We start from the raw sequence: 24,826 nt of genomic DNA on the forward strand, positions 1-24,826 counted from the left end.
CAGTGTATGTACACTGTGTCATCAATGTGTGTCCCCAGAGGGATGCTCTCTGGCAAGCATCATATCCATCCACACCTCCTCACACACACATAACCCAGAAACCTGGTGGTAAAGCCATTCCTAAGGCATCTTCCCATGGCCACTCACAAGACCCTCTGGTATGCTTGAAAGTGTTGCTGGAAGAATCAGTGAAGGAGCTCCTCCGCTTCATTTTCTTGTTGGCTGCATTTTGATTCTAGTCATACCTGACTTAACCTTTCAACATATTTAATTCATGATAAGGCAACGTGTAACTACGGATAATTCAGTTACCTGAGCTCTCCAGAGCTATCGCACCTGAAGATGTTGCTGCCATTTGTGTAACCATCACTCCATAACCAAATTGTTCACATCCATTCACCTATTAGTAAGAAATATAATAGATAAAACAAATCTAGAGGCCATAATCAAAATATCCATGCTCTCAAAATCATTTTACATATTTTTATTTTTCTATAGTATTTTAAAATCTGTAAGTAAATGCTTTGTTAGATATTAATATTTCAATAGCACTCCCTTTTAAACCTTGCAAGGTAAGACCACAACACAAGCATGTTTAGCAAATAAGGAATTTATTCAAACATAAGAACACAAAAAGTGCCATCCTGGGACTGACTAATGGTCCGTCTAGCTCAGTATCCTGTTTCCAACAGTGGCAGATGATTTAGAGGGAGAGCACTGAACTAGATAGATCTAGAATGATCTAGCTATTTATTACTTGTCCTAGCATCTATCGTAACTGGTTTAGACATGTCAGAGGTAACAACTCCAACTATTCTGTTCAACAGCTATTAATCAGTCTATCAACCATTTGTCTCATCCCTTTTTGAACCTGACTATGTTATCTGTTTCTACCACCTCCTGGGCCAATGAATTCCACAAGTTAACTACATGCTATGTAAAAAAGTGACTCTTCCAGGAGAAATTAAATGTCTGTACATGGCCTAGCAGAATGCAATATGACTTACGATATGTTAATTTTTTTAACTGTACAAATATATGAATGATGTCATCCCAGAGCATTGACCAGGTTAAAGATCCAATCCCAAAGACAAACTCAAGGTGGGGGGACAGAATATCCTTTTGTTTTCCATTTGAGACTGAATATTAAAAATGATAATATTTGGCATTATTGCTGACATATTTCAGACAAGCAAAAGAAATAAAACCTTGTAGTAAATATAATGAATGTTGAATTGTATTTTAAACTGACTCCTCCAGAAGTTAACTGATAAGCAGCAGTTTATGGCTTTGCCTTCTAATTATCTCTACCTTCTAAAAATGAGTGATTGTATGAGAGACTGCTCTGCCTACCTGGAATTTTTTTGACAATCTGCTGAACATAAAGCTTGCACATTCATTGATGGTGCCTGTCTTCTGAAGCAGAAGTAGTCCTTTTGGAGTAGATGCAAAGTTTAGCAAATCATCTAACAAAGTTTCTTCCCATACCATACTGAAAAGATTAGCAAAAAGATTGTTAATGCAGTGGAAAATCAGGGGGGAAAACTATAGTTTACCAATAACATACATTTTTTGCCCTGGACCTTTGTTCCCCCAAAATTATTTATTACATCATATTCCAAGATAAAAATGTGCCCACTAGAGTCAAGAGACCAATAACATCTATTGGAAAATTGAAGCTCTTGACATCAAAGGAGATATGCCTTTCTCTCAAGAAGAATACTGGTTTTCAGCCAATACACTGACAATCTTGCTACATGATATTTTGGAAGTGTAAACAGCATTCAGACAAACAGTGCTTTTAACTAATAATACATCAAAGCTATAGCAAAATACTGCATTAACTATTTTGTTTTACTACTAATGAATTATATTTTCCTCAGACAAAGTTTTCTCCACAAAAGACAGCAAACTGTGAGCCAATTTTACATAACTATAGGTGTCAGGAAGCACTCTAAATATCTTTAAAGCCCTTTAATAGGGACAGCAAAATTGGAAAACCTCAGTTCAAGAACTGTGATTTCTTATAGCTACCAACCCTACCCCTGGCAAAAGCCTAAGAGTACATGAATATATTACAATAGGATCAACCTAACTAGAGTTAGGACGATCTAAATGCTAATCTGTGCAGTTGCTCAGCAGGGTTTAAACTAGACCAAAAATGGCAGGCCTGATCTAAGTTAGTTCACCTGAGTAGGTGAATAACTTAGATCAGAAACAGGTTAGTTCAATCTACCAAACATCTGCACACATTCAGAGCTCAGACCCAGGTCAGGGAAAGTCTAGCTGCTCAGCCCGAGCCCAAGCATTCTTTCTACTCCCTACCCTGACCATGCTATTTTTGGCCCCTCAACTCCCCCCAACCCACCCACAGACCCAACAAACCCCCTACAGATGTGTCGCCAAACTCCCATCCCACCGAACCCCACACATGTCCAATAGCCTAACCCAATCCTGCCTGCTCTTCTCCTCACTCCAAGTTACTTACACTAGGTTCCCAGCAGGGCTCTCAGCACTAGTGAACATGCTGGTACATGCCATTTCTGACCTAAAATCATGCACCTTAAAGTAAGCTGCATGATCACAGATCAGGTGCAGCAAACATTTGTAAGCACCTAAGAAAATAGGTCAACACATTTAAGCTATGAAAAAGTTTAGTATTGTACCCAAAACTATGGGCAAATGTACCAAAGTAGCAGTACTTACATATTCTGAGATTCTTGATTTACCGAGGAAAGGGAATCTGCACTAGCTACAGGAGTTGGAATTCTTTCTGCAAGCAAACTTGTCTATAAAATAAATAATATAGTTAATATTCACAACATTTTAAACAACAGCACATAGTAGTAGTTTTTCACTAAAAAGGAAAAAAGTGACTATTTCTTTAAACTGGTGTAGAAAAGATTACTATATTCCTTGTTTAAAAAAATTTTGCTTAAAAGAAAAATACAAGATGTTTGTAGTCTTGCTTTGTTTCGTGTTTAAAAGAGTCCCCATAGTACAAAATTTCATGGCCCCCCCCCCCAAAAAAAAAACCCACAATGATTTAGTCTATCAGCGTGGCAGAGATACTAAAAGATGCTGGAATCATTATTACATATTTGATATTTAGTTGATCTGGCCCGAGGTATTGTGAGTCTTCTGAATCAACTTTACTTAATATTTTAAATAATCTCATCAACTTTCAGCAAGAGGAAAAAAATGGTCTTAATGGACTTCATGGGGATATTAATGTCAAAAGATATTGAAACCAATTATTTAAGAAACTAACATTTTAGTCAATATTAATTATTTAAGGTTTTTAGGGTTTTTTTTAGCATTTGGGGGACATTTCACATCTTGGTCAAAAGAAAGTGAACATTACACATTGTATAATTGTAAATGTATAATTTTAGTGAGCATAATAAAATTATATTATTCCACATTCACATGATCATCAAATACATCTATAATAGGGCTGTGAAGTATATTGTTCTGAGCTGTCAAGTCTCCTTTTAACATTTCTCTCATGACAGCATCCTAGAATTCTACCAGTATCTATGTGAAAAATAGACTGTATAATATTGCTTCCAGTATTCAAATTATCTTAGAAAATATCACTAGTTATCCATTAAAACCAGCAATTTCTACATGAGTAGGGATCTATCACAGGCTCACACATGTTGGTATCCCAGCAAAGTCTGGAAATCTTAAAGCTCTTTACAAGTGTTTGTGGTTTAAATCAATCTAAAATTCAAGCTGAAAGAGCTGAAAATTTGGTGTGCCTTACTAGTTTGTTCATCATTAATAAGTTGAATACAGAACAGAGTCACTGTACAATCTTAATGTGATCTCCAATGCAACTTAGAGAAATAATACATTGCCAGTTCCATATTTGATGGGTTTTTTCATTTTCAGTATTGTTCTTATATGACATATTTGATATTTTTGTTTAAATGATCTTCTGTACAATGACAAGAGATTTTAATGTGCATAGAGGTGTGTAGATATGCCTAACTATAGCACTTAATCAGAACAGGTAATTGGAAATGCCCATCAAAAGCTTGTGAGTTCCATATCTCTAAAAATTAAATGAAGTAACAGGTTAGTTCAGGTAGACTGAATAGCATTCTCATTATAAAGTGCATAGATAGGAAATCTACTGAGTTACATAAAAATGACAACACCATAGACATAAACTAACTCCCTTACTTTCATGGAACTGTAATATTGAGTTGTCAAAACAACAGAGCCCTAGGTTTCAGATCAGGTTTATTCAATTAAAATTCTAGTTTATCATGATTAATTTGGGATTCTAGGCAATTACATATATTATTTTAATTTAAATAATAATTGATCTTTGTCTTGCAGTCTTGTATTTATGAATAAAAAGAGTGAGAAACATCCAAATAACACTGGGATTCATAGCATCTGTTATATATCTATAAATTGTTGGTTAAATTTGCATTTGCGATTGTTTATATTACTCTGAATTACTACTAATTTATATAATTACACACACATATTTAATATAGAAGAAACAGTACCTTTTTCCCCCTTTCTAACTGCCCCATTTTCAGTCTCATTTTTACAGGACTGGTTTGGTCTCTGAAAGCAAATATTTTTAGGAAAGTCTGAAACCAGCTTTCAGTTATTCAGTTATCAGGTTTCTGTTATGGGGAACAATGGTAGACAATTAAGTTATATTAAAGGCCACTGCCCATTGAACCAGCTATAAGTTGATGCATGAGAAACAAGGATTTTTTGGTAATATTGGATGGATTTTTTGGTAAAATTGGACCTATTATATAGTTGGGAGAGATGTTAGATAAGGTTTTGGGTGCAAAGTACCTACCCTCAGGTCTGGTAAAGAACTAGATACAGCCAGCCTAAGTAAATACTGAATCAAACAATTACTTTTGTTTAATTCCAAAATAGTAACTTAAAGGAAGAGAGAAGAAAAAGTTTTAGAGAAAATATCTTTTACTAGACTATGTATCGAGTTGGGAGGAATATCAGACAAGCTTCTGGATACAAAATATGCTTCTCGGGCCTGTAAGTAATGGCTATAGGGCTGTGAAATCAAAAGCAGACAGCCATGATGTTAACTCCGTTCTGTCATTGTCTACAGAAACCATGCTTTAACTATGCTAGCCAAATGGACCAATAGGAACAGCATGATTTTTTATTTTTATCTATTGAAAAATAAAGAGGACCATGGCAACCAATATGTATGATCAGCTCACCTGATCATAAAAACTGTAGGTAGCGGACCGCATGATTTATTCACTCAGTTTCTTGTAAGATAAAAGCTTCATAACTCCTGAGGTTGCAAAAATAGCGGTCTCTTGGCAGGCTTCCTAAGGTACAAGAGAGCTTTCCTGCCTGCAAACACTGTAAGGGTGTTTGTACATGTGATGGGGGTTTAGTCCTCAGGCTTTCAGTCTATGCCTCCTAAATTGGAATGGTGGGTTTTTAACTGAATTTTAATTTTGGGGCTTCCATCACCATTATGGCAAGAAGCCCAATCCTTTTTTTCTTCCCTGGCAGAGCCTGCCCGCAGCTGGAGAGCGTACGCCTGATGGGCCAAGCAGCCCAAGCTGCAGGGGGCCCTGGTCCTTCCCTCTGTGGTGGAAGAGCCCCCAGGGCTGCCTGGGTGAGCTGCTAGCAGGCCCAGTGCTGCCTCAGCTTGGAAGCAGCACCTGGCCAGATCCGACTTCCCCAAGCACATCCACGGAGCAGCGCCCTGTGCACTGTCCCCACTGCCTTCCTGCCGCCTGGGACCGCCCAGGAACAGGCCGACTTGCCCTTGGGGCAGAGCGGGGAGGTGAAAGAAGGGCAGCTTGCTGTGCTGGTGGCCAGAGCAGGCAGTAGGGACAGTGCACAGAGTGCTGGAAGCCCACCAAGCCTGAACTTCCCTGAGCCCATCCAGGCACCCAGCACCCTGTGCACAATCCCTCCTGCCTTCTCCAGCTGTGAGCACACTCAACTACCAACCTGCTGCCTCCCCGGAGGCAAGCCAAGCCATTTGCAGGTGGTCCCAGGTGCCACGAAGTTGGTGAGGACAGTGCATGGGGTTCTGGAAGCCCCAGCAGGCTCAGGGTAACGTTGGATCCAGCTGAGTGCTGCCTCCAAGCTGGGGCTTCACCTAATAAATTGGGCGCCTCACCACTTCTTCCTTCAGCAGGTGCCTGTGGCTGCCAGACATCTGCTGAAGGGAGAAGTGGCGAGAGACCCGATCCTTTTTATCAGAGGAACCAGGGGCAAGCTGTCAGATTAAGTGCTGCAACATTACAAGTAACAATGTTGCAAACTAAGCTACATGAGGATTCGGTTTAATTTGCAACATTGTAAACTCATTTGAAACCCTCAATACCAGGCAGATATGGTTTCATTTAAGCCACACAAAGGAAATTTTTGTCACATGTACATTGTGATGATCCTCATGTGTACAAGTGCCCTAATATCTAACATTTCAGTGGTGCCCAACCTAACAATTCCAAATTTTTAAGTGGTTTTTTTTCCAGTTGTTTGTCAGAAACCTATAAAATCCCTTTTCTAAAAATACCTAATACATTATGGCTTTTTGTTGGAAATAACAGAAGCAGCAAACAATAGCAGAGACTACAAAAGCATAACATTTGGTAAAAGAAAGTGTTTTGGTTGACATTTACTGAATACTGACCATTGGCAGACCGCAGTGCTAAGAGAGCTCCTTCACTGTGGTCAGAAAGAAATAACCTGTGAATAACAGGACTGCTCTAATGACTTAAGAGGTGGTATAAATAGCTTAATTTAAACATACAGCATGGAAATTCTAAGCTGCAGGAGGTTCAGAAGTAGTTGCAAAGACAATTCAGTGAAAACTGCATTTACAACAGCAATATAATCACTCTAATGAAGTGCCTTGTCAATTCATACTTATATAACTACATCAGAACTTAAACAATTTACTCCAAAGAGTGAAACATTTAGACAGTAAAATTTTGTGTGTTTTGTTTTACAAATGTACTTATGTATGCAATAAGATTACCTTTTTCCAAGCCTCAGCAATGGATTCATGCAAACCATAAGGAATCAGTACTTGTAGACCTTCGCAGGTATTATATATCCGACGGCATACAAAAATGAAAGCTCCTTTAAGGACCGGTAACAGGTCAGATCCAGAAAAGAGAGAAATGTTGTCATCAAGAAGTTCCTTTGTAAACTGAATAATCGTATGAGCTGCTGCAAGGCTAGAAATAAAACAATATATTGGAAGTGCTGTTCTGTAATCACTCGTAATGGTAATGCTCGAAGTTCCTCATTTTGCTTATCCCATTAAACTTCTGCAGTGAGAATGTAAAACAGACCTCTGGCTACATTGAGGTCATGTCCCTTTAAACTGAGCCCTTAGAATGAGGAAAAAAATTCATATTCAGCCACAGGAAATAAAACAGTCAATCGGACATTTTCCTTTGACTATAGGTCCAAACTGAAGTAAATGAACCAGTTACCTTTTACCCAGTTTAAAGGCCTATAAAGCACAAGGCAGCTTTCTGCAACTAAAAATCCATTTGGGAAAAACAAGAAGAAACACATTTTTAATGTTGGCATCTGTACTTCTACATATAACCCAGACAAAAATTCCTCTTCGTTTTCCTTAGTTGAGGTCTGGTTCTGAAGTTTTATACACTGGAAGGAGACTAGAGTGCAGTTATTTCTTGTCAGAAATATTTTTTGTTCAGAAACATCTGCTATCTATCTATACCTATGGGCCTCCACTCAGGAGGCCTGCTTGACAGTTCCACGAAACATCCTAACCAAGCCTTACATATCAGCTACTATCTTATGAACCGGCAATTTCGCTATTTTGAAGGACCAGTTTCCACTTTTGGATACAGTATCAAGATTTAATTTCTTCATGCCCAACACAAGGGGCACCCCTTCACAAGGAGATAACCAACACAAAGCTGTATCTCAAAACTTGACATGAAAATTCATTTTCCATGCAAAACAAGTTAGTTTGTTTTTTTCAAATTATTTTCTGTTACAGCAAATGCATCAACAGGACCTTTGGCCTCCACTGTAACACAGTACAGTGTCTGTGCTCACCTACCAAGACCTCCAGGAAGGGACTGTCATTCAGGCAATGTACCTTCCGTGGGGTCGGGTGTAACCACCTGAATATTCTCAATCTCCAATCAATATACATACCATCAAGGCTGATCAAATCTAACTGTTTTGCAGATTAAACATTTAATCACATAAAACAGCCTTCAGAAAGGATAGTAAACTTAAACTATGTTTATATGACTCTCCTTGTTTATAGTTATACTATGCAAGTAAACAATATCAGGTGAAAATATGTAAAGCAGTCTGATGCAAATGGGTAGATGAGTATGACCATTCCCCATCATACAGTTAACTCAAAGGCAGATATAATTCAGCCTATGGTATCAGTATTTAGTGTACTATTTGGCATGCAGAATGACCTCTTCTTATGAAAACCTCAAGTTTGTACAAGAGAATATATTATATATCATCAAGTACAAAGTACAGTAGCACAACTCTATTGGCACAGATATATTTAAAATGCGCACCATTCCTAATTATAGTATAAGTGGCTCTATTCTTACACTACTTAACTGTCACAAGCATTATGTTGATCCACAAAACTTTATCTTTTCATGCTGGTTGAAATGCTACATCACACAAATTAAAAAGCAAAAATTTTAACAGTAGGTTACTCAATGCAAAAACAAAACATTAGGCACTACATAAAATATAGGAACAGTTGGATAACATAACCCATGTTTTATAAGTGTAATATAATTAATTAAAGTAATTTCTTACCTATCCTGTTTGGTAGAATTTGTTTTTCCTCCATAAAGAAGAAAAGAAAGACCATCTTCTACATTTGCAATCCTTGCTAAAATGTCAGCTATATGCATTAATGTGGTCTCAGGGCAACTTATATACATCTGTTTGATCTAAAAAAAAGTTTTAAAGTATGTTACACTGATTTTTTTCTAGATTTTTACATGTCTTTTTTATTGAAAACTGCCCACATACAAAGTAATTAAAGGTCACCTTTATGATGGATGTTCAATGGCCTAAACAAAATAAGTGCCTCTTCAAATCCCATCATATAAAAATCCTTATTAAAAATTGCACCAATTACCATATATAATGATAATGTTAGGAAAGTCCAAGGACCAGATGGACACATTGAATGGACTACCTTCCCATATAGACTTTTGTGTGCATAATTTTTGCATTAATATTAACTTAGAAACTGATAGCGAAAAACTGATGCACTCTCTTAATGTGGATAGTTATACCAGTACAAAAATGTTTAAGTGGTATGCAATATGCCAATATAAATAACTGTGAAAAGTTATGTCTATTACTGTGTAACTGTGTCTGCACTAGGGGATTAAAATGAATATTACCTTGGCTTCTAAATCAATACTTAAATCAGGGGATAGGAAGGAAGCTCAGACTATGTAGTCGGACCCCTATACTGATACAGGATGTTTTGTTTTATTACTAAACTAAACCAAATAGATATATGCAGGACCATTCCTGGGGGGAAGGGGAGAGGTGGGGGGGGGCGGTAAATCAGGGCAACCACCCCAGGCCCCATGCTTTGGGGGGCCCCGCTGAGCGGGGCAGAGCAGCAGCAGCATGGAGCTGGGTGGAGCTCGGTGGAATGGTGGCTCTGCAGCCAGCTACTTCCTACCCCTCTCCCCCTCCTGCCCCCCCACCCCACACTGCCAATGATGGTGGCAGCTTCTTCAGGTCCGGGGCCTGTGGGATCAGAGTCGGGGCAGGGCCCCGCATGAGCTCATTTGCCCTGGGGCCCACACCCTGCTCAGGTCAGCTCTGGATATTCAGCCTCTTTTTTTCAAAGTCTCCAGTGAAGGAGATCATTACAGAGCAGGAAACAACAAAAATACCACCACCACCACCACCACCAAACCGACCAAATGAACAAATAAAAAACCTAAAACTTCCATGTAAGCTAAACTTAATAGTCTTTTTTACACATGCAAGTGCTGCAGTGCTGGGTGCTTCAAAAAGCACCCGGTGCTGCAACGCATGCAGTTGTATAAGCAATGAAATGCACATTAATGCAAAGAAAATGGCGGCGGTGCGCTTCTGAACTAAAATGCCTCAGACGTGCTTTAGTTCAAAAGCATACCACTGCCATTTTCTGCGTGCTGACACGTATTTCACTGCTCATACAACTGCACACAGAGCAGCACAGTGCACGTCAGCTTGCATGCAGGACAGAGTCGATTAATCAAGTCTGCTGCAAAGCAGTGGATCTCTAGCGAATCATGGGATAAAAAGGTACATTTATAAATTTCAGAAGTTCTTCAGCAAAAGATTTTAGATATATTGGTAGAGAGTATAGGGAAAATAGCTGTTCTACTGCCTATTCTTTAATTGCTACTAGAGTCTCAAGGATTGACAATCTTTTACTCTTCCCAAAGAGAGTAAAGGATTCCATAGACTTCACAGACATTAGGGGCTAGAAGGGACCTCGCAAGGCCATTGAGTCCAGCCCCGCTGCCATAGGTATGATGTCTGTGGAGATCAAAAGATCCCAGAAAGATAAACATCCAAATGACTTTTGAATAACTCCAGTAGGTACTTGCACCACCCCTTGGGGGAGTGTGTTCCAAGCCTGGACTGTGAAGACAGTTTTTCTTATTTTCAATCTAAATCAGCCTTCCAGGAGTTTGTGGCTGTTGGACCTTGTTATTCCTTGGGAAGCTCTGGTGAACGACTGTTCTCCCAGATCCTGATGAACTCCCCTTATGTACTTACAGGCTGCCACCAAGTCTCCCCTGAGCCTTCTCCTCCAGACTGAAGAGTCCCATGTCCCTCAGGCTCTCCTTGTAAGGTTTGCTCTCTTGACCTTTGATCATACAGGTGGCTCTCCTCTGCAATCTCTCGAGCTTATCTATGACCCTTCTGAACTGGGGAGCCCAAAACTGGATGCAGTACTCCAGTTGCGGCCTCACCACAGCTAAGTAAAGTGGGAGGATGACATCTGGTTTTACTAGAGATGCATTGATGGATGCATGCCACAGTTTGATTAGCTTTGCCGGCCACAGCATCGCATTGGATGCATGCTCAGTCTGTGGTCAATCAAAACCCCCAAGTCTCTTTTGGTCACGGTGCTAGTGAGCATAGCACTACCAAGTCTATAGGCATGATGTTGGCTGTTCCTCCCAAGGTAGAGCACCCTGCACTTCTCTATATTACATGCCATCAGGTTTTGGTCCACCCACCTTGCAAGGGTGTCCAGGTCAGTCTGTACCCCCAGCCTATCTTCTAGTGTGGCCACCTTCCCCCATAGTTTAGTGCATCTACAAACTTTACCAATCTGCATCTGATGCCTGAATCCAGACCATTAATGAAGATGTTGAAGAGTACCAGCCCGAGACCTGAGCCCTGAGGGACTCCACTGATTTGCTCCCATAAACTAGTACTTTTTGGGTCCGACCCCATAGTCAGTCCCTCAGCCATTGGACCATGAGAGGGCTGAGGCCACAATTCCCCAGCTTAACTATGAGGACATCATGGGAGACTAAATCAAAGGCTTTCTTGAAATCCAGGTATATAACATCAATTAAGGAGGCAACGTGTCACTTGGTCATAGAAGGTGATGAGATTGGTAAGTCAAGACCTTTCAGCGATAAAGCCACGTTGGCTGGCATTCAGAAAGTTGTCTTCCATTAGCTTGTTCCTGAAGGACCCCTTGATGATTTTCTCCAGGATCTTTCCAGGGATGGATGTCAGGCTGATTGGCCTGTAGTTTCTTGCATTTTCCTTCCTTTTTTGAATATTGGGACCACATTGGCTCTTTTCCAGTCTTCTAGCACCTCACCCAAGCACTATGAATTCTCAAATAACTTTGCCATAGGGCATACTATGATGCCCGCCAGCTCCTTCAAGACTGTCAGGTACATGCCGTTCAGGCCTGCAGACCTGTGGATGGCTTGCCTTTCAAGGTATTCCCTCACCTGATCAGCATCAATTATAAGCCCATCTCCCACTCCCTGGAAGTTCTGCATTCTGTCTGACAGTGTGATCCCCTTGGGTGGGTGGAAAACCGATGCAAAGTATTCATTTAGGTGATTGGCCTTTTCTTGCACATCAGATGTCAGCTGCCCCATTTTATCTAGCAATATTACCTTTGTTCTTTTCCTGATTGCCCACATATCTGAAGGACTTTTTGTTGTCCTTGATTGTGACAGCTAGTCTGAGTTTGGTTTCTGTCTAGGCTTTTCAGAACTGCTTTCTACAGGCATAGGCAAATGTTGAGTAGTACTCCTTGGTGACAATTCCAATTTGGTGTAGGCTTCTCTTTTTAAGTTTCAGGAGGTCCAATAGTTCCCTGCTTAACAAAAGGGGCTTTCCTGGCCAATGACTGCATTTCCTGCAGGATGGGACAGACTTTCCTTACACTTCTAGGATTGAGTTCTAAGGAATACCCATTCCTTGTGAAAGCCACTTCCCAAGGGGCCATGGTCTATTAGTGCCTGACTAGCCAGTCTCCCGAGTTTCTGAAAGTCTGCCTTCCCAAAGTTGAGAATTTCTATTTTACTGAGGGACTGACCCACCCTGAATTGAATAAAGAAGGTGATCAGTTCATGGTTGCTGTCACAAAGCTTCCCCTTGATCCTCAGATTGCTCACCAGATCATCCCCTTTGGCTAGAACCAGATCCAGCAATGCCTCTCTCCTAGTTGGCCCATAGACCTCCTGTGTAGGTAGAGGTCAACAACACAGGTGAGAAAGCTACACAACCAGTCAGATTTAGCCGTGTGCTCTTCCCAGAGGATGTTGGACAAACTGAAGTCCCCCATGGCAATCATACATCAAGAGCGTGCAGCCTCAGCCAGTTAACTATTGAATTCTTGATCCAGTTCTTTGTGGGTGGGAGGTCTGTAATAGACTCCCCTTCCCCATGCTCTCCCCGTATTTTAACCCAGAGGGCCTCGAGGCACCCTTCTTAGTTAGTGAACCCTGTTTGTAGGGAGGTGTACTGCTCCTTGGTGTAAAGGGGCTAAAGGGTTGGGGCAACGGATTGGGCTTTCTGTCCCCCTCAGGAGGGAATCGCCCACCACAATTATTCTGTATCTTCTTTTGGATGCATTTGCTGGTGGCCCTCCATCCTCACATGTTGAGGACAGCAGCTCGCCTGGCTCTGCTGATGTGAGGGGCTCAAAATGGTTGTGCAGCTCCAGGGGGTGGTCACCCTTTGTCCAGGCAACCCCTGGCTGGACTTCTTGGCGGCTCTTTATTTCCACCATGGCATCACCAGTCATCGGGTGGAGAGCTTGGAAGTAGAAGTTCAGTTCCAGTTATGCACCGCTAATGGTGCACAGCCTCTGCACCATTACCTGGAGGTCCCTAATCTGGTCCTCCAGGGCCTCCACCATTGAGCACACCCCACAAGGGGAGGTTGTCAGTGCTCCCAAACCCAGATGTCTGCATCTGTGCCAGGCAGCCCCCACAGGAAGCCAGGGTCTCCATCTGAGTGGAGGTCAGGACCATGGGTGGGGTCATGGACCGCAGGCTTTGTATGGGTAGAGGATGGAACCATGGGTTCAATTTGGGTAGAGACCCAGGTGGTGCCAGAGCAGAGGGGTCCAGGTGCAGGGGGAACTTTGGCATTCAACACATCATTCCCACCATGATCCATAGTAGTTTAGGCTACTACTGCGCAGACCCTTGCCTTGAGGCTCACTGCCTGGAGCCTTGTGCCCTCCTGTGCAAACTCCCATGGTAACTTGCACGCCAGGACCAGAAGCAAGCCTATTTGTGAGCTCTATTGTCGTGGCTCCCTGGGGGACTAGGCGAAGTAGAAGCCAGGGGGGCAGGACTCTCCTCGGCTCCTCTCAGCTGCCTCCCCACAGCTGTGCTAACCCCCACCAACCATGGGCCCCACTTATCTCCGGCTGTGCTGGGGGTCAAGGTTGGGGTCCGCAGCTCTGCTGGGGTTCCCTGAAGGCTCCTAGGTTCATGGGGGTACAACGGGCTTCTGCCCATGCATCTCACTCCAGAGCCAAACCCCAAACTGCAGCTTCTGCCATTAGCGGGGCCTTTTAAATCCTGCACAACTGCATTGGGCCCACCATCAGCTCTGCTCAGGGACCTGGGGGATCCATGACCCACTGGAGAAGGGGGCAGGTAAGTGCCGCCCCCTTCCCCTAACGCACCAGGAAACTTCGGTTGTGTGGTTCCCTGGGGAGCTGAGCCAAGTAGGAGCTAGGTGGCATGGCCCGCCTTGGCTCCTCTCAGCTACCTCCCCGCAGCTGTGCTAACTCCTACTCACCATGGGCCCTGCAGCTTTGCTGGGGTCCCCTGAGGGATCCTGGGCTCACGGAGGTGCGACGGGCTTCCACCCATGTGTCACTCTAGAGCCAAACCCAGGATAAAGTTCGGTGAATTTTTTATACATAAACTATTTGTTCAAAATTGACCATTTCAGGCAACCAAAATAAATATTTTTCCTCAAAATATTTTTCTTTACAACTATTACTAAATCAAATCTGGCGGGCTTTAAACTAGGCTCACTGGGGGAAGGGAAAGATGAGGGCGGAGGAAGCACTGCACTGCCAAACCAAGCAACACCCACAAGTACAGCCCAGCTTAGGCTGATGAGCAAAACATATACGCAGGTAAGTGACAGGGGCCAGGGTAATGCTGAATATAGGGGGCCAGTGCACTCATCTACAGGTGGCCTCAAATGCCTCTACACAAATGCTCATGGTATGGGAAACGAGCAAGAGGAACTTACTCTCCTGCCAGCTGACACTGACCTGGACATAGTGGGGATCACTGAAAGGTGGGACCCAACGCATGACTAGGCGGTGAATATTAAGGGCTATAGGCTGTACAGGAGAAATAGGACAGGAAGGAAAGGTGGGGGCATGGCACTCTGCATTAAGGAGGAATACACATCCTCGTCAGTTAGAAAAGAATCAGAGGGGGGCACTCTGAAGTGCTCTGGGTTGGAATACAAGGCAGTTGAGGGGAAAGAGAATTAATGGTGGGGGTCTACTACAGACCACCCAACCAAGGGGAAGAGCTAGATCAGGAATTCTTAAGTCAGCTCATGGAGGTAGTTAAATCAAAGGATGTGGTCATCATGGGGGACCTGAACTTTCCAGACATCTTCTGGGAAGAGCAGTCAGCCAGGTCTGACCGCTCATGTAAGTTCCTAGCCAGAATGCAAGACTTCCATCTAACCCAGGAGGTGCACAGCCCCACTGGAGAGATGCCTTGTTGGACCTGGTGCTGGCCACAGGATATGAAGGGGCTGAGGGTGCTCAACCACCTGGGCAACAGTGATCTTCACTTGCTGGAATTCACCATCCAGCGCAAGGTGGCAAAGGCCTACAGCAAGGCAGCAGCCCTAGATTTCAGGAGGGCAGACGTCAATGAGCTAAGGAGAATAGTTGAGGAAGCACTGAGGTCCCGAAGGGGAGGGGAGCCAGGTGTCCAAGAAGAGTGGTCCCTCCTTAAGGAGACGATCCTCCAAGCCCAAAGGGAGGTAATCCCAACATGGATCAAAGGGAGCAGGAGAGCACACAAGCCCCCACGGGAATGTCTTCTAGCTAAAAGGGATGTGCACACACAAAGGAAGGGAGGGGTCATCACCAGGTAGGATTATACTGCGGTTGCTCAAGGATGCAGGGGGGCAGTCAGGCCAAGGTGGAGATGGAACTGGGACTAGCTTTCCGGATTAGGGGCAACAAGAAGTCCTTTTTTAAAATACATAGGGGGCAAAAAGAAGGCTCTGGGTAATATGGGGCCTCTGCAGAACAGGCTAGGAAATTTGGTTGTCAACATATTTAACGATTTCTTTGCCTCCATTTTCCTGAGCAGGGACTGGAATAGTCACGCCCCCTTTGGGCACCCCTTAGACCCCAGGGGAGGCGCACCTAGGCCAAGGGTTAGTGAGGAACTAGTTAGGGAAATTCTGGAAGGACTGGATGTATTCAAATCAGCTGGTCCGGACGATCTCCACCCTAGAGTACTGAATTGGCTGAGCTCATTGTGGGACCCCTGGCACGGCTTTACAAGGAGCCATGGTGCTCTGGTGTGGTGCCACAGGACTGGAAGAGGGCCAGTGTGGTACCCATCTTCAAAAAGAGGAGGAAGGAGGACCTGGGAAAGTATAGGCCAGTTAGCTTTCCCAGGATTGGCCTTCTACGACCAGGTCACCAAATCCTTAGATGCAGGGGTAGCAGAGGACATAGTCTTCCTGGACTTTTGGAAGGCCTTCGACACTGTCTCTCACGTCATTCTCATTGAGAAACTGGGGGACTGTGGCGTCGACACCCACACAGTCAAATGGGTCGCCAACTGGCTGAAGGGCTGCACCCAGAGAGTGGTGGTGGATGGGTCGTTTTCGACCTGGAGGGATGTGGGCAGTGGGGTTCTGCAGGGCTCAGTCCTTAGGCCTGCACTGTTCAACATCTTCATCATTGACTTGGACGAGGGGGTAAATAGTGTCATCAGCAAATTTGAACAGAGTGCTGACATGTGGGGGGATATGGGCACGCTAGAAGGGAGGAATAGGCTGCAATCGGACCTAGACAGGTTACAGAGGTGGGCGGATGAGACTAGGATGGGATCCAACACGGACGCGTGCCAAGTGATGCACCTGGGGAGGAACAACCAGCACCATACCTACAGGTTGGGGAACTCCTTTCTTGTCAGTAGAGGCAGAAAAGGATCTTGGAGTCATCAATTCCAAGATGAACATGGGCCAGCAGTGTGGGGATTCAGTCAGAAAGGCCAACCGCACCTTGTCGTGCATCCACAGATGCATCTCAAGCAGGTCCAAGGAGGTGATCCTCCCCCTCTATGCGGCACTGGTCAGTCCGCAGCTGGAGTACTGCGTCCAGTTCTGGGCACCGCACTTCAAGAGGGATGTGGACAACACGGAGGGTCCAGAGGAGGGCCATTAGCATGATCAGGGGGCAGCAGGGCAGGCCCTATGAGGAGAGGCTACAGGACCTGAACTTGTTCAGCCTCCAAGACAGAAGGCTGAGGGGGGATCTTGTGGCCTGTTATAAACTAGTCAGGAGGGATCAGCAGGTATTGGGGGAGTCACTGTTCCCCCGAGCACCGCCAGGAGTGACCAGGAATAACGGTCACAAGCTGGCAGAGGGTAGATTTAGGCTAGATATCAAGAGGCACTACTTCACCGTCAGGGCGGCTAGGATCTGGAACCAACTTCCAAGAGAAATGGTGCTGGCTCCTACCCTGGGGGTATTTAAGAGAAGGCTAGATGTACACCTTGCTGGGGTCACTTGACCCCAGTACTCTTTCCTGCCATGGCAGGGGGTCGAACTCAATGATTTGCTCAGGTCCCTTCTGACCCTAGAAACTGCAAAGCTGTGAAAATAAGATATGGAAGAATTTATACCCTTAATATACCTTTTTTTCACCTTTCATCCATATAATGAAACAGAGCTACAACAAGCAGAATTGACACCCTGGGCAACCCCTACAGGAGAGTAGAGGTGGCTAGGGAATGGGAGGGAGCACAGATTCCAAAAGATGGGGAACACAGTTCTGAGCATGAGGGAGGTACATGGCTCTGATACCAAGGAGGAAGCTGAGAGGTGAGGGGGTTAGAAGGTGCAGGGTTCCAAGAGTGAGTGCAGGGGCTGGTATGCAGTTCTGCAGGCAAGGGGGGATGCATGTTCTGAGAGCCTGTGGGGCATAGGGGGCTGAACATGGACTGCAAACTATGTCAGGAACTCCTAAACAGTTTAACAGTCCCTCACTATGCTGCTGCTACTGCTACTACCACTGCCACGTGTTTTTTTCTGCCCTGGCCAGTCCTCTTAAAGTAGCAGCAATGTCAGCAGCAGCAGCAGACTTTTCTAAAGGTCGCAGTATGGGTAAGGCATGTGGCTACTCTTACTGCCAGGATGCAAACTCTGTGAGGATGGGGAGTGATTTTGGTGCTTGGCCCAGGTACTCCTCTCACCCACTCCTACTTCATGTAATGAAATTCCTAGAAGGGCACAAATAACTAGGCCTGGCCTCGTACTATCAGAATCCAGATCTTTACTTTTACACATCAGTAAACAGCATCTAGCAGTAGGGAAGAAAACCATGGATAAAGAGTTCTTTTATCTCTAATGTTAAGACTCTTAGAGACCCATCAGTAGCAGCTGTGACCCAATAATGACAGCCCTCATTGTATAGAAAGTATCTAAATTAACAAAAAAGCGCTCAATTGTCTGAATGCCCCCACCCTCAACCAATGTATCTTGATCTTAGAGCATGTTGTACGGTGCTGAGAGGGGCTGGGGGATATGAGAGGTTATGCATAGGAAGAGGGCAACCTCTTAGTTGTAGTTTAGGACCTGTGGTTTTTAGGATGTAGGTCTAACTAATCACTTATTTAGGAATCACAAATGATTTTTTCCTGTTGGAATAACTATGCCTGGTGATTTATCATCTTCCTAACAACAAGTTGGTTAGCAACAAGACCTGAAAGTTTAATATTGTAAAACAAGGGTGTCAAGGGCCCAAGGGGTGACCATCCCAAAAAGAAGCAAGGGGGGGCAAGAGTGCCTGAAAGCCTCCCGGCTCACCAAGGGTGTCCGGGAATGCCTGATTGCCAAAAAGGCGGCAATACAACCGGTGGAAGGGGGTGCTATCTCCAAAGAGGAGTATACCTCCTCTGCTTGGGCCTGTGGCGGGGTGGCGGGGGGCTGTTAGGAAAGCTAAGGCGGACATAGAGCTAGGACTAGCATCCAAAATCAAAGATAATAAAAAATCCTTATTTAAATATATAGGGAGGATTAAGAAACTACCGAGAAATGTGGTGCCCCTGCAAGATTCTCTGGGCAATCTGGTGGTTGTGCCAGAGGAGAAAGCAGACCTCTTTAACCAATTCTTCACTTCCGTTTTCTTGTGCAGGGACCGAGACTTCCCCACCGTGATGCAAGACGGACTCCAGGGGAATGCCTCCAGACCTCAGGTTGGGAAGAACCGGGTTAGAGAGCTTCTGGAGGGGTTGGACATGTTCAAATTAGCCGGTCCAGCTGCGATCCACTCCAGGGCGTTGAGGGAGCTAGCTGGGGTTATTGCAGGGCCCTTAGCATGACTTTACAAGTGCTCATGGTGCTTGGGCCAGGTGACAGATGATTGGAAGATAGTCAGTGTGATCCCCATCTTTAAAAAAGGGAGGAAGGAGGACCCGGGCAACTATAGGCCCGTCAGTCTTACCTCAATCCTAGGAAAACTCTTTAAAAAGATCATCATGGAGCACATCTGCGATGGGCCGGCTTCAAGGATGATGCTCAAGAGCAACCAGCACAGTTTCATTAGGGACAGGTCATGTCAGACCAACCTGATTGCCTTTTATGATCAGGTCACAAAAGCATTGGATGCAGGTGTCGCCGTGGATGTAGTCTTTCTGGATGCAGATTCAGCCAATTCAGGGGACAGTGATTCAATCTGGTGATTTGAATAACTGCCCCAAATCAATTTGGCCAAATCTGATTCAGAGAGTCAGCTGCTGCAGACTCTCTGAATGTCCAAATCAACCAGTCCCATCCTCCCCATCCTGGCAATGGCTGCCCCACCCACCCCAGCTCCTGGCTCTTTGGGAAAAAAAAAGCTCACCAGGTGCAACCAGGTAGGGGCAATCCCCACTGCCCCACACTACATGGGGGGCTTTGCCATGAGCCCCCTCAAACCCCCCACTCTCCCAACCTCTGCACGGGAGCCCCGCCCGAGCCAGGTCCGTCCTTTTAAGAAAAAAAAAGAAAAGCCCCGCACTCGCTGTTCCTGCCGGTGGGGGCAATCCCCACTGCCCTGCACTACATGGGGGGCTCTGCACAAGCCCCCCAAAGCCCAAAGGCCATTACAGTAGCTGGTGAATCCCGGGGCTTTTCTTGAATTTTTTTTGTTTGTTTGTTTCTTAAAGGGCCAGAGCTTTGAATCAATTTGGACCTTTTAATTGGTCCCCTAATTCAATTCAGATTCAGAGATTTGGCCACCAAATTGAGTTGAATCTCCTCCGAAATGAACCACTACCTAAAGGTCTGCACAGCCCTAGTACTTTACTATCTGACTTTTTAAATCTTTACTAGTATAAAATAAGGAAGGAGAAATTTTATTATCCTTCTGTATAACTATATATTCAAGCAGATAGTGATTGGAAAGATCATTTATGTGGGACTGAAAGGGACTAAACTTACAGTCACTCACTGCTGAAAATCAAAGCAGAACTGTGACAACACCAATACTGCCAACTGGAGTATGCCCAGTGGGGTGTGCAAAGTGGGTCATATTCAATTCAGATTTGGCCTGACTTGGAGGGACAATGATTCGATTCGTTGATTTGGATCACTGTCCCGATTCGATTCAGCCGAATCTGAAGATTCGATGTGGATTCGGAGAATCAGTGATTTGGCCAAAGACACCGTTTTAAATGTTTTTTCTAAATACCAGGAGCGGCTTGTGAACGCTCAGATGATGGGGCAGATGGAGTGTCCCACAGTGGTGTGGGGGTGTCCCCCGCATGCTCGGTGGTGGACCAGAAGTGGACTGGAAGTAACTGGCAATCAGCCAGAGGGACCCCGGGTGCCCCTCCAGACCCAAGAGGCACCAGTTGTTGAGCTAGGGGAGGGTCCTCCGTGTGCTCCTCAGTGGACTGGAAGTGCTTCTGGTCCACTTCTGAGTCTGCCGTCAAACACACTGGGGACACCCTGTGCTCTTGAAGGACACTATCTGCCCCAGCATCTGAGCATTCACAAGTTGCCTGGTACCATGAGGTATGTAGAAAAAACATTTAAAGCTGTGTCTACATCCAAATCATAGAATCTCTCTGAAATGATTTGGAGGGTTTTGATTCGGAGAGTTTAATGGGTCTCCTACTTTGATTCAGATTACGCGATTCGGCCACCAAATCAGGCTGAATCGAATCAGCTGCCGAAGCTTCACACAGCTCTAATGTCTAGCATGCTGTGTCTGCTGATGGTGGTTTGCCTGCTCTTGAGAAAACTCACTCACTCTCACTTTGATGTGCCAAACCTGGAAATACATCAGGGAAGCTGCACTGGGGACAATGCCTCTCCCACATAGTTTCTCTCTAAATCTCTGTCTCCAACGTACATGAAAGCAGCTACAGTGGATATTCCTGAATTGGCTTTGCACACACATTTCCAGAGGCATGCAAGTGGAGGCAGGTGGGGACAGGGTGGAATCTTAAATGGTCATCTCTGGCAGCAACAGAGATGTGTAAACATTCCCTTAATGTCCAAAGCTACCATCTATCAATTATTTAAAGTGCCTTGCAACTATCATACAAACTGCCCTGTGTCCATTTCTGGGCACTCACTTCAAGAAGGATGTGGTTAAACTTGAAAGGGTGCAGAGAAGGGCCACCCGGATGATCAGGGGCCTGGAGGATAGGTCCTGTGAGAAAGACTCCAGCAACTGGGTTTGTTCAGTCTGAGCAAGAGAAGATTGAGAGGTGACTTGATAACCACCTACAGGTATGTTAAGGGTGAACACCAAGATCTAGAGGAGCAACTCTTCAGAAAGGCACCTCCAGGGAGAATGAGGACCAACAGGCACAAGCTAACTGAGAGAAGATTTACATTGGACATTAGGAAATCCTTCTTTTCTGTAAGGGTATCTAGAATCTGGAACACACTCCCAGCAGGGGTGGTGCAGTCAGCATCCTTGGAGGTGTTCAAAAGGAGGCTGGACAAGCACCTCATTGAGCTCGTTTGAATCCAATAACCCCCTGCCCATGGCAGGGAACCAGACTTGATGATCTTACAGGTCCCTTTTGGTCCTTTGATTCTATGATTCTATACTGTAAAGACTTAGGTACATATATTTAAATTGGCAAGTAGTCCTAATGCACTTAGATTACTCACTGAAGAACAAAAACCGTCATAACTGCTAGTCCAGGAGCCACAGGGACAGTAGTCATTTATGGATCATAATATATAAAACCATTGTAGTAATGTATTCTAGTCCAAAGAGGAAGAGAAACAAACTCTATTTTTCTTGAACCTTGACTGATATAAGTACCTAGCATACATAGCATTTGTTGAGCATTATATGAGAGTATTGCATAATAGACTAACATACCATCTGGCCACACGTTAAAATTACCACAGGATATTTCCATGCCACAAAGAAGTTGTTGTTTCAATGAGCAGTGATGTGGTTTATGTGTCATTTTTATCCATGGATAAATTGCTTTTATGTCTGGCATGTTATGAACTGTCAAATAATACTTGCATAAAATGTGTGACAAATGCAATGTCTTCCAGAGGACTTTAATATACAGCATGTGTGTTAGGTTATTAATGGAACAAGGAAGCCATACCCAACTCATGCAGTTAAAAGCAAAAAAAAAAAAAAATCTTGACAATTTTTTTTTTACCTTTTTACATAGAGCAGTTGGGAGCTGCAATCTGAACATCACAGAGTATCACACGTGGTTAAGTGTTAGTGTGATCAGAGTATAAAATATTGCAAATAAATACATGAAATTCAAAACAATCAATTCAGAAACTATTCTTTTCCTGAAAGAAACTCAAGAAATTTAGGGATGAGGAAAAAAAGCCCAACATATTTTTAAATATATGTTAGAACATAACCCTATTTAGAAAATACCAGTAAGTAATTTAAAAGTTAGAAAATCTCCATGTGGCTGGAGAGGGAATGGCTAAGGGCCGTTCTGTAGCATGGCATGATTGTTAAAGCACTGTGCTGAGAGCTCAGGGAAATGCATGTTCAACCCTTCTATAGATGAAGGGGCTTAGAACTCAGGTCTCCTGCTTCCTGGGCAAGTAGCCTAATCACCCAACTACTGAGACTAAAACATGGGAGGGTCACACACTAGGTTTTATCTAGGTACAATTGGTTCTGTCCAGTTACAATTTTGTGACTTCCATGCATGTATTGGGTGCATACCTGCACAGGCAGCATGTAGTCTACTGCTCACTATACATATGTATGCTTTCACAGCCACTTTACATAGCTAACAGAATTGCAAATAATGCATTAACATAAAAAAAATATCATTTTGTAGCTAGCAAACTGCTATTTAGACACACAAAGGAATCTACCCTAAATCTTTACTATTATATTAGAAAGATAAAATCTCCCCTTCCTTGAACTATTTTTAATTTAATAAAGTAATTTTCAGTGGAGAATTGTTATTTTTATCTGTACTGTGTTCTGAGTTTCTTGTTATAGAGCAGCAGTCAGCAACCTTTTAAGGCTGTAGGTTGGAGTATCCCAGTTTGGGTCAGAGAAGGACAGGTACGAGGACCCAGCCACCACTGTGGCACAGGAAAGCGCCTATCACTGTTACTTTTCCCTGTGCCAGCATGGGGTGAGCTCTTGCAGCTGGCATTCCCTCTCATGACACTGGGTGGAAGTGACTGCTACTAAATCTCCCTGCTAATGAATGCCACTGAAGCTCCATGCCTGTGGTCCAGATCAAAGGATTCTGTACTGCCAAAAGTCGTTGATCCCTGTTACAGAAAATACTGAATCGCAAGGTGTCAAGTAAATGAAAAAACAGCATTAAACAGTTTACACCAAGATAAATATATTAGCAACAAAATGAAGATCAGGGAAAGTGTGGGTCCCTTAATGAATAACAGAGGCAAACTAGTGACACATGATGTGGAAAAGGCACAATCAATACTTCTTTTACCTCAGCCTTCACAGGAAAGGTCAGCTCCCAGACTACTGCACCTGGCAGCAAGCAGCCACAGTGACACAACAATAGGTTAGGGACTATAGAGAAAAGCTGGCTGTGTGCAAGTTCATGGAGCCAGACGCGATGCATGAGAGTGTGTTGAGGGATTTGGCTGATACAACTGCAGAGCCACTGGCCTTTAATTTTTGAAAACTCATGTAGATCAGGAGAGGATCTCAACAACCGGAAAAGGGCAAAGATAACATCCATTTCAAAGAAAGGGAACAAGGAGGATCCAGAGAACTAAAAACAAGTCACCTCAGTCCCTGGAAAAATCATGGAACAAGTCCTCAAGCAATCCATTTCAAAACTCTTGCAAGGAGTAGGAGGACGAGAGGCTGACTGAACTGGGCTTATTTAGTCTGGAGAAAAGAAGACTGAAGAGGGATTTAGTAACAGCTTTCAACTGCATGAAGGGGGGTTACAAAGAGGGTAGAGTTAGCCTGTTCTCAGTGGTGGTAGGTAACAAAAGAAGGAACAATGGTATCGAGTTGAAGCAAGGGAAATTTAGGTTAGATATCAGGAAGAATGTTCCCACCAGTAGGGTAGAAAAATATTGGAACAGGTTACCCAGACAGGTGGTGGAAGCTCCATCCTTGGAGGTTTTTGAGACCCGGCTAAACAAAGCCTTGGCTGGGATGATAAAGTTGGGGATGGTCCTGCTTTGAGCAAGGGATTGAACTAGATGACCTCATGGAGTCCCTTCTTCCAGCCTTAATGTTCTATGATTCTAAGTATTCAGAGCACACATGCATCTGGAGAACTAATACCTAGTTCTTCTGTAAACGTCTTTGACAAAGAAATGAAAATGATGTAAATTTGCTAAGCAGTACCGTCTTAGAATAGATTTTCAATGCTAGTCACAAAGGTTCAGCAGGTTCTTTATCATATGTAGTAATATAAAAAATGCACAGTATGTGTGTCAAATTGTAACAGCTGAAAAAAACCCGACTATTAGTGTATGTCCCGGGGACAGTGGGAGAAAGAACCCCAAATTACACATGGGGACTCCCGGGAACAAGAACCCCTTGAGGAAAAGAAAATGAAAAATAAACAAGGAAAGTACTTACCTGCA

The 24,826-nt window shown here is 44.0% G+C and overlaps 1 protein-coding gene across 1 annotated transcript in view; it reads right to left on the reverse strand.

The window, feature by feature from the left end:
* Positions 1 to 24,826, reverse strand: part of TBC1D32 (TBC1 domain family member 32) — a 163,443-nt gene that overhangs the window by 95,769 nt on the left and 42,848 nt on the right. Inside the window, exons 16-20 of the mRNA XM_090038703.1 lie at positions 8,815 to 8,951; positions 7,013 to 7,214; positions 2,707 to 2,789; positions 1,354 to 1,492; positions 313 to 400 (exon numbers count right to left, since the gene is read on the reverse strand). Coding sequence (XP_089894829.1) covers positions 313 to 400; positions 1,354 to 1,492; positions 2,707 to 2,789; positions 7,013 to 7,214; positions 8,815 to 8,951 — 649 coding nt within the window. The remainder of the gene's footprint in view (positions 1 to 312; positions 401 to 1,353; positions 1,493 to 2,706; positions 2,790 to 7,012; positions 7,215 to 8,814; positions 8,952 to 24,826) is intronic.

The sequence above is a fragment of the Crocodylus siamensis genome, chromosome 1 (genome assembly GCF_052110815.1).
Source record: "Crocodylus siamensis isolate JL-2025a chromosome 1, ASM5211081v1, whole genome shotgun sequence".
Lineage (NCBI taxonomy): Eukaryota > Metazoa > Chordata > Crocodylia > Crocodylidae > Crocodylus > Crocodylus siamensis.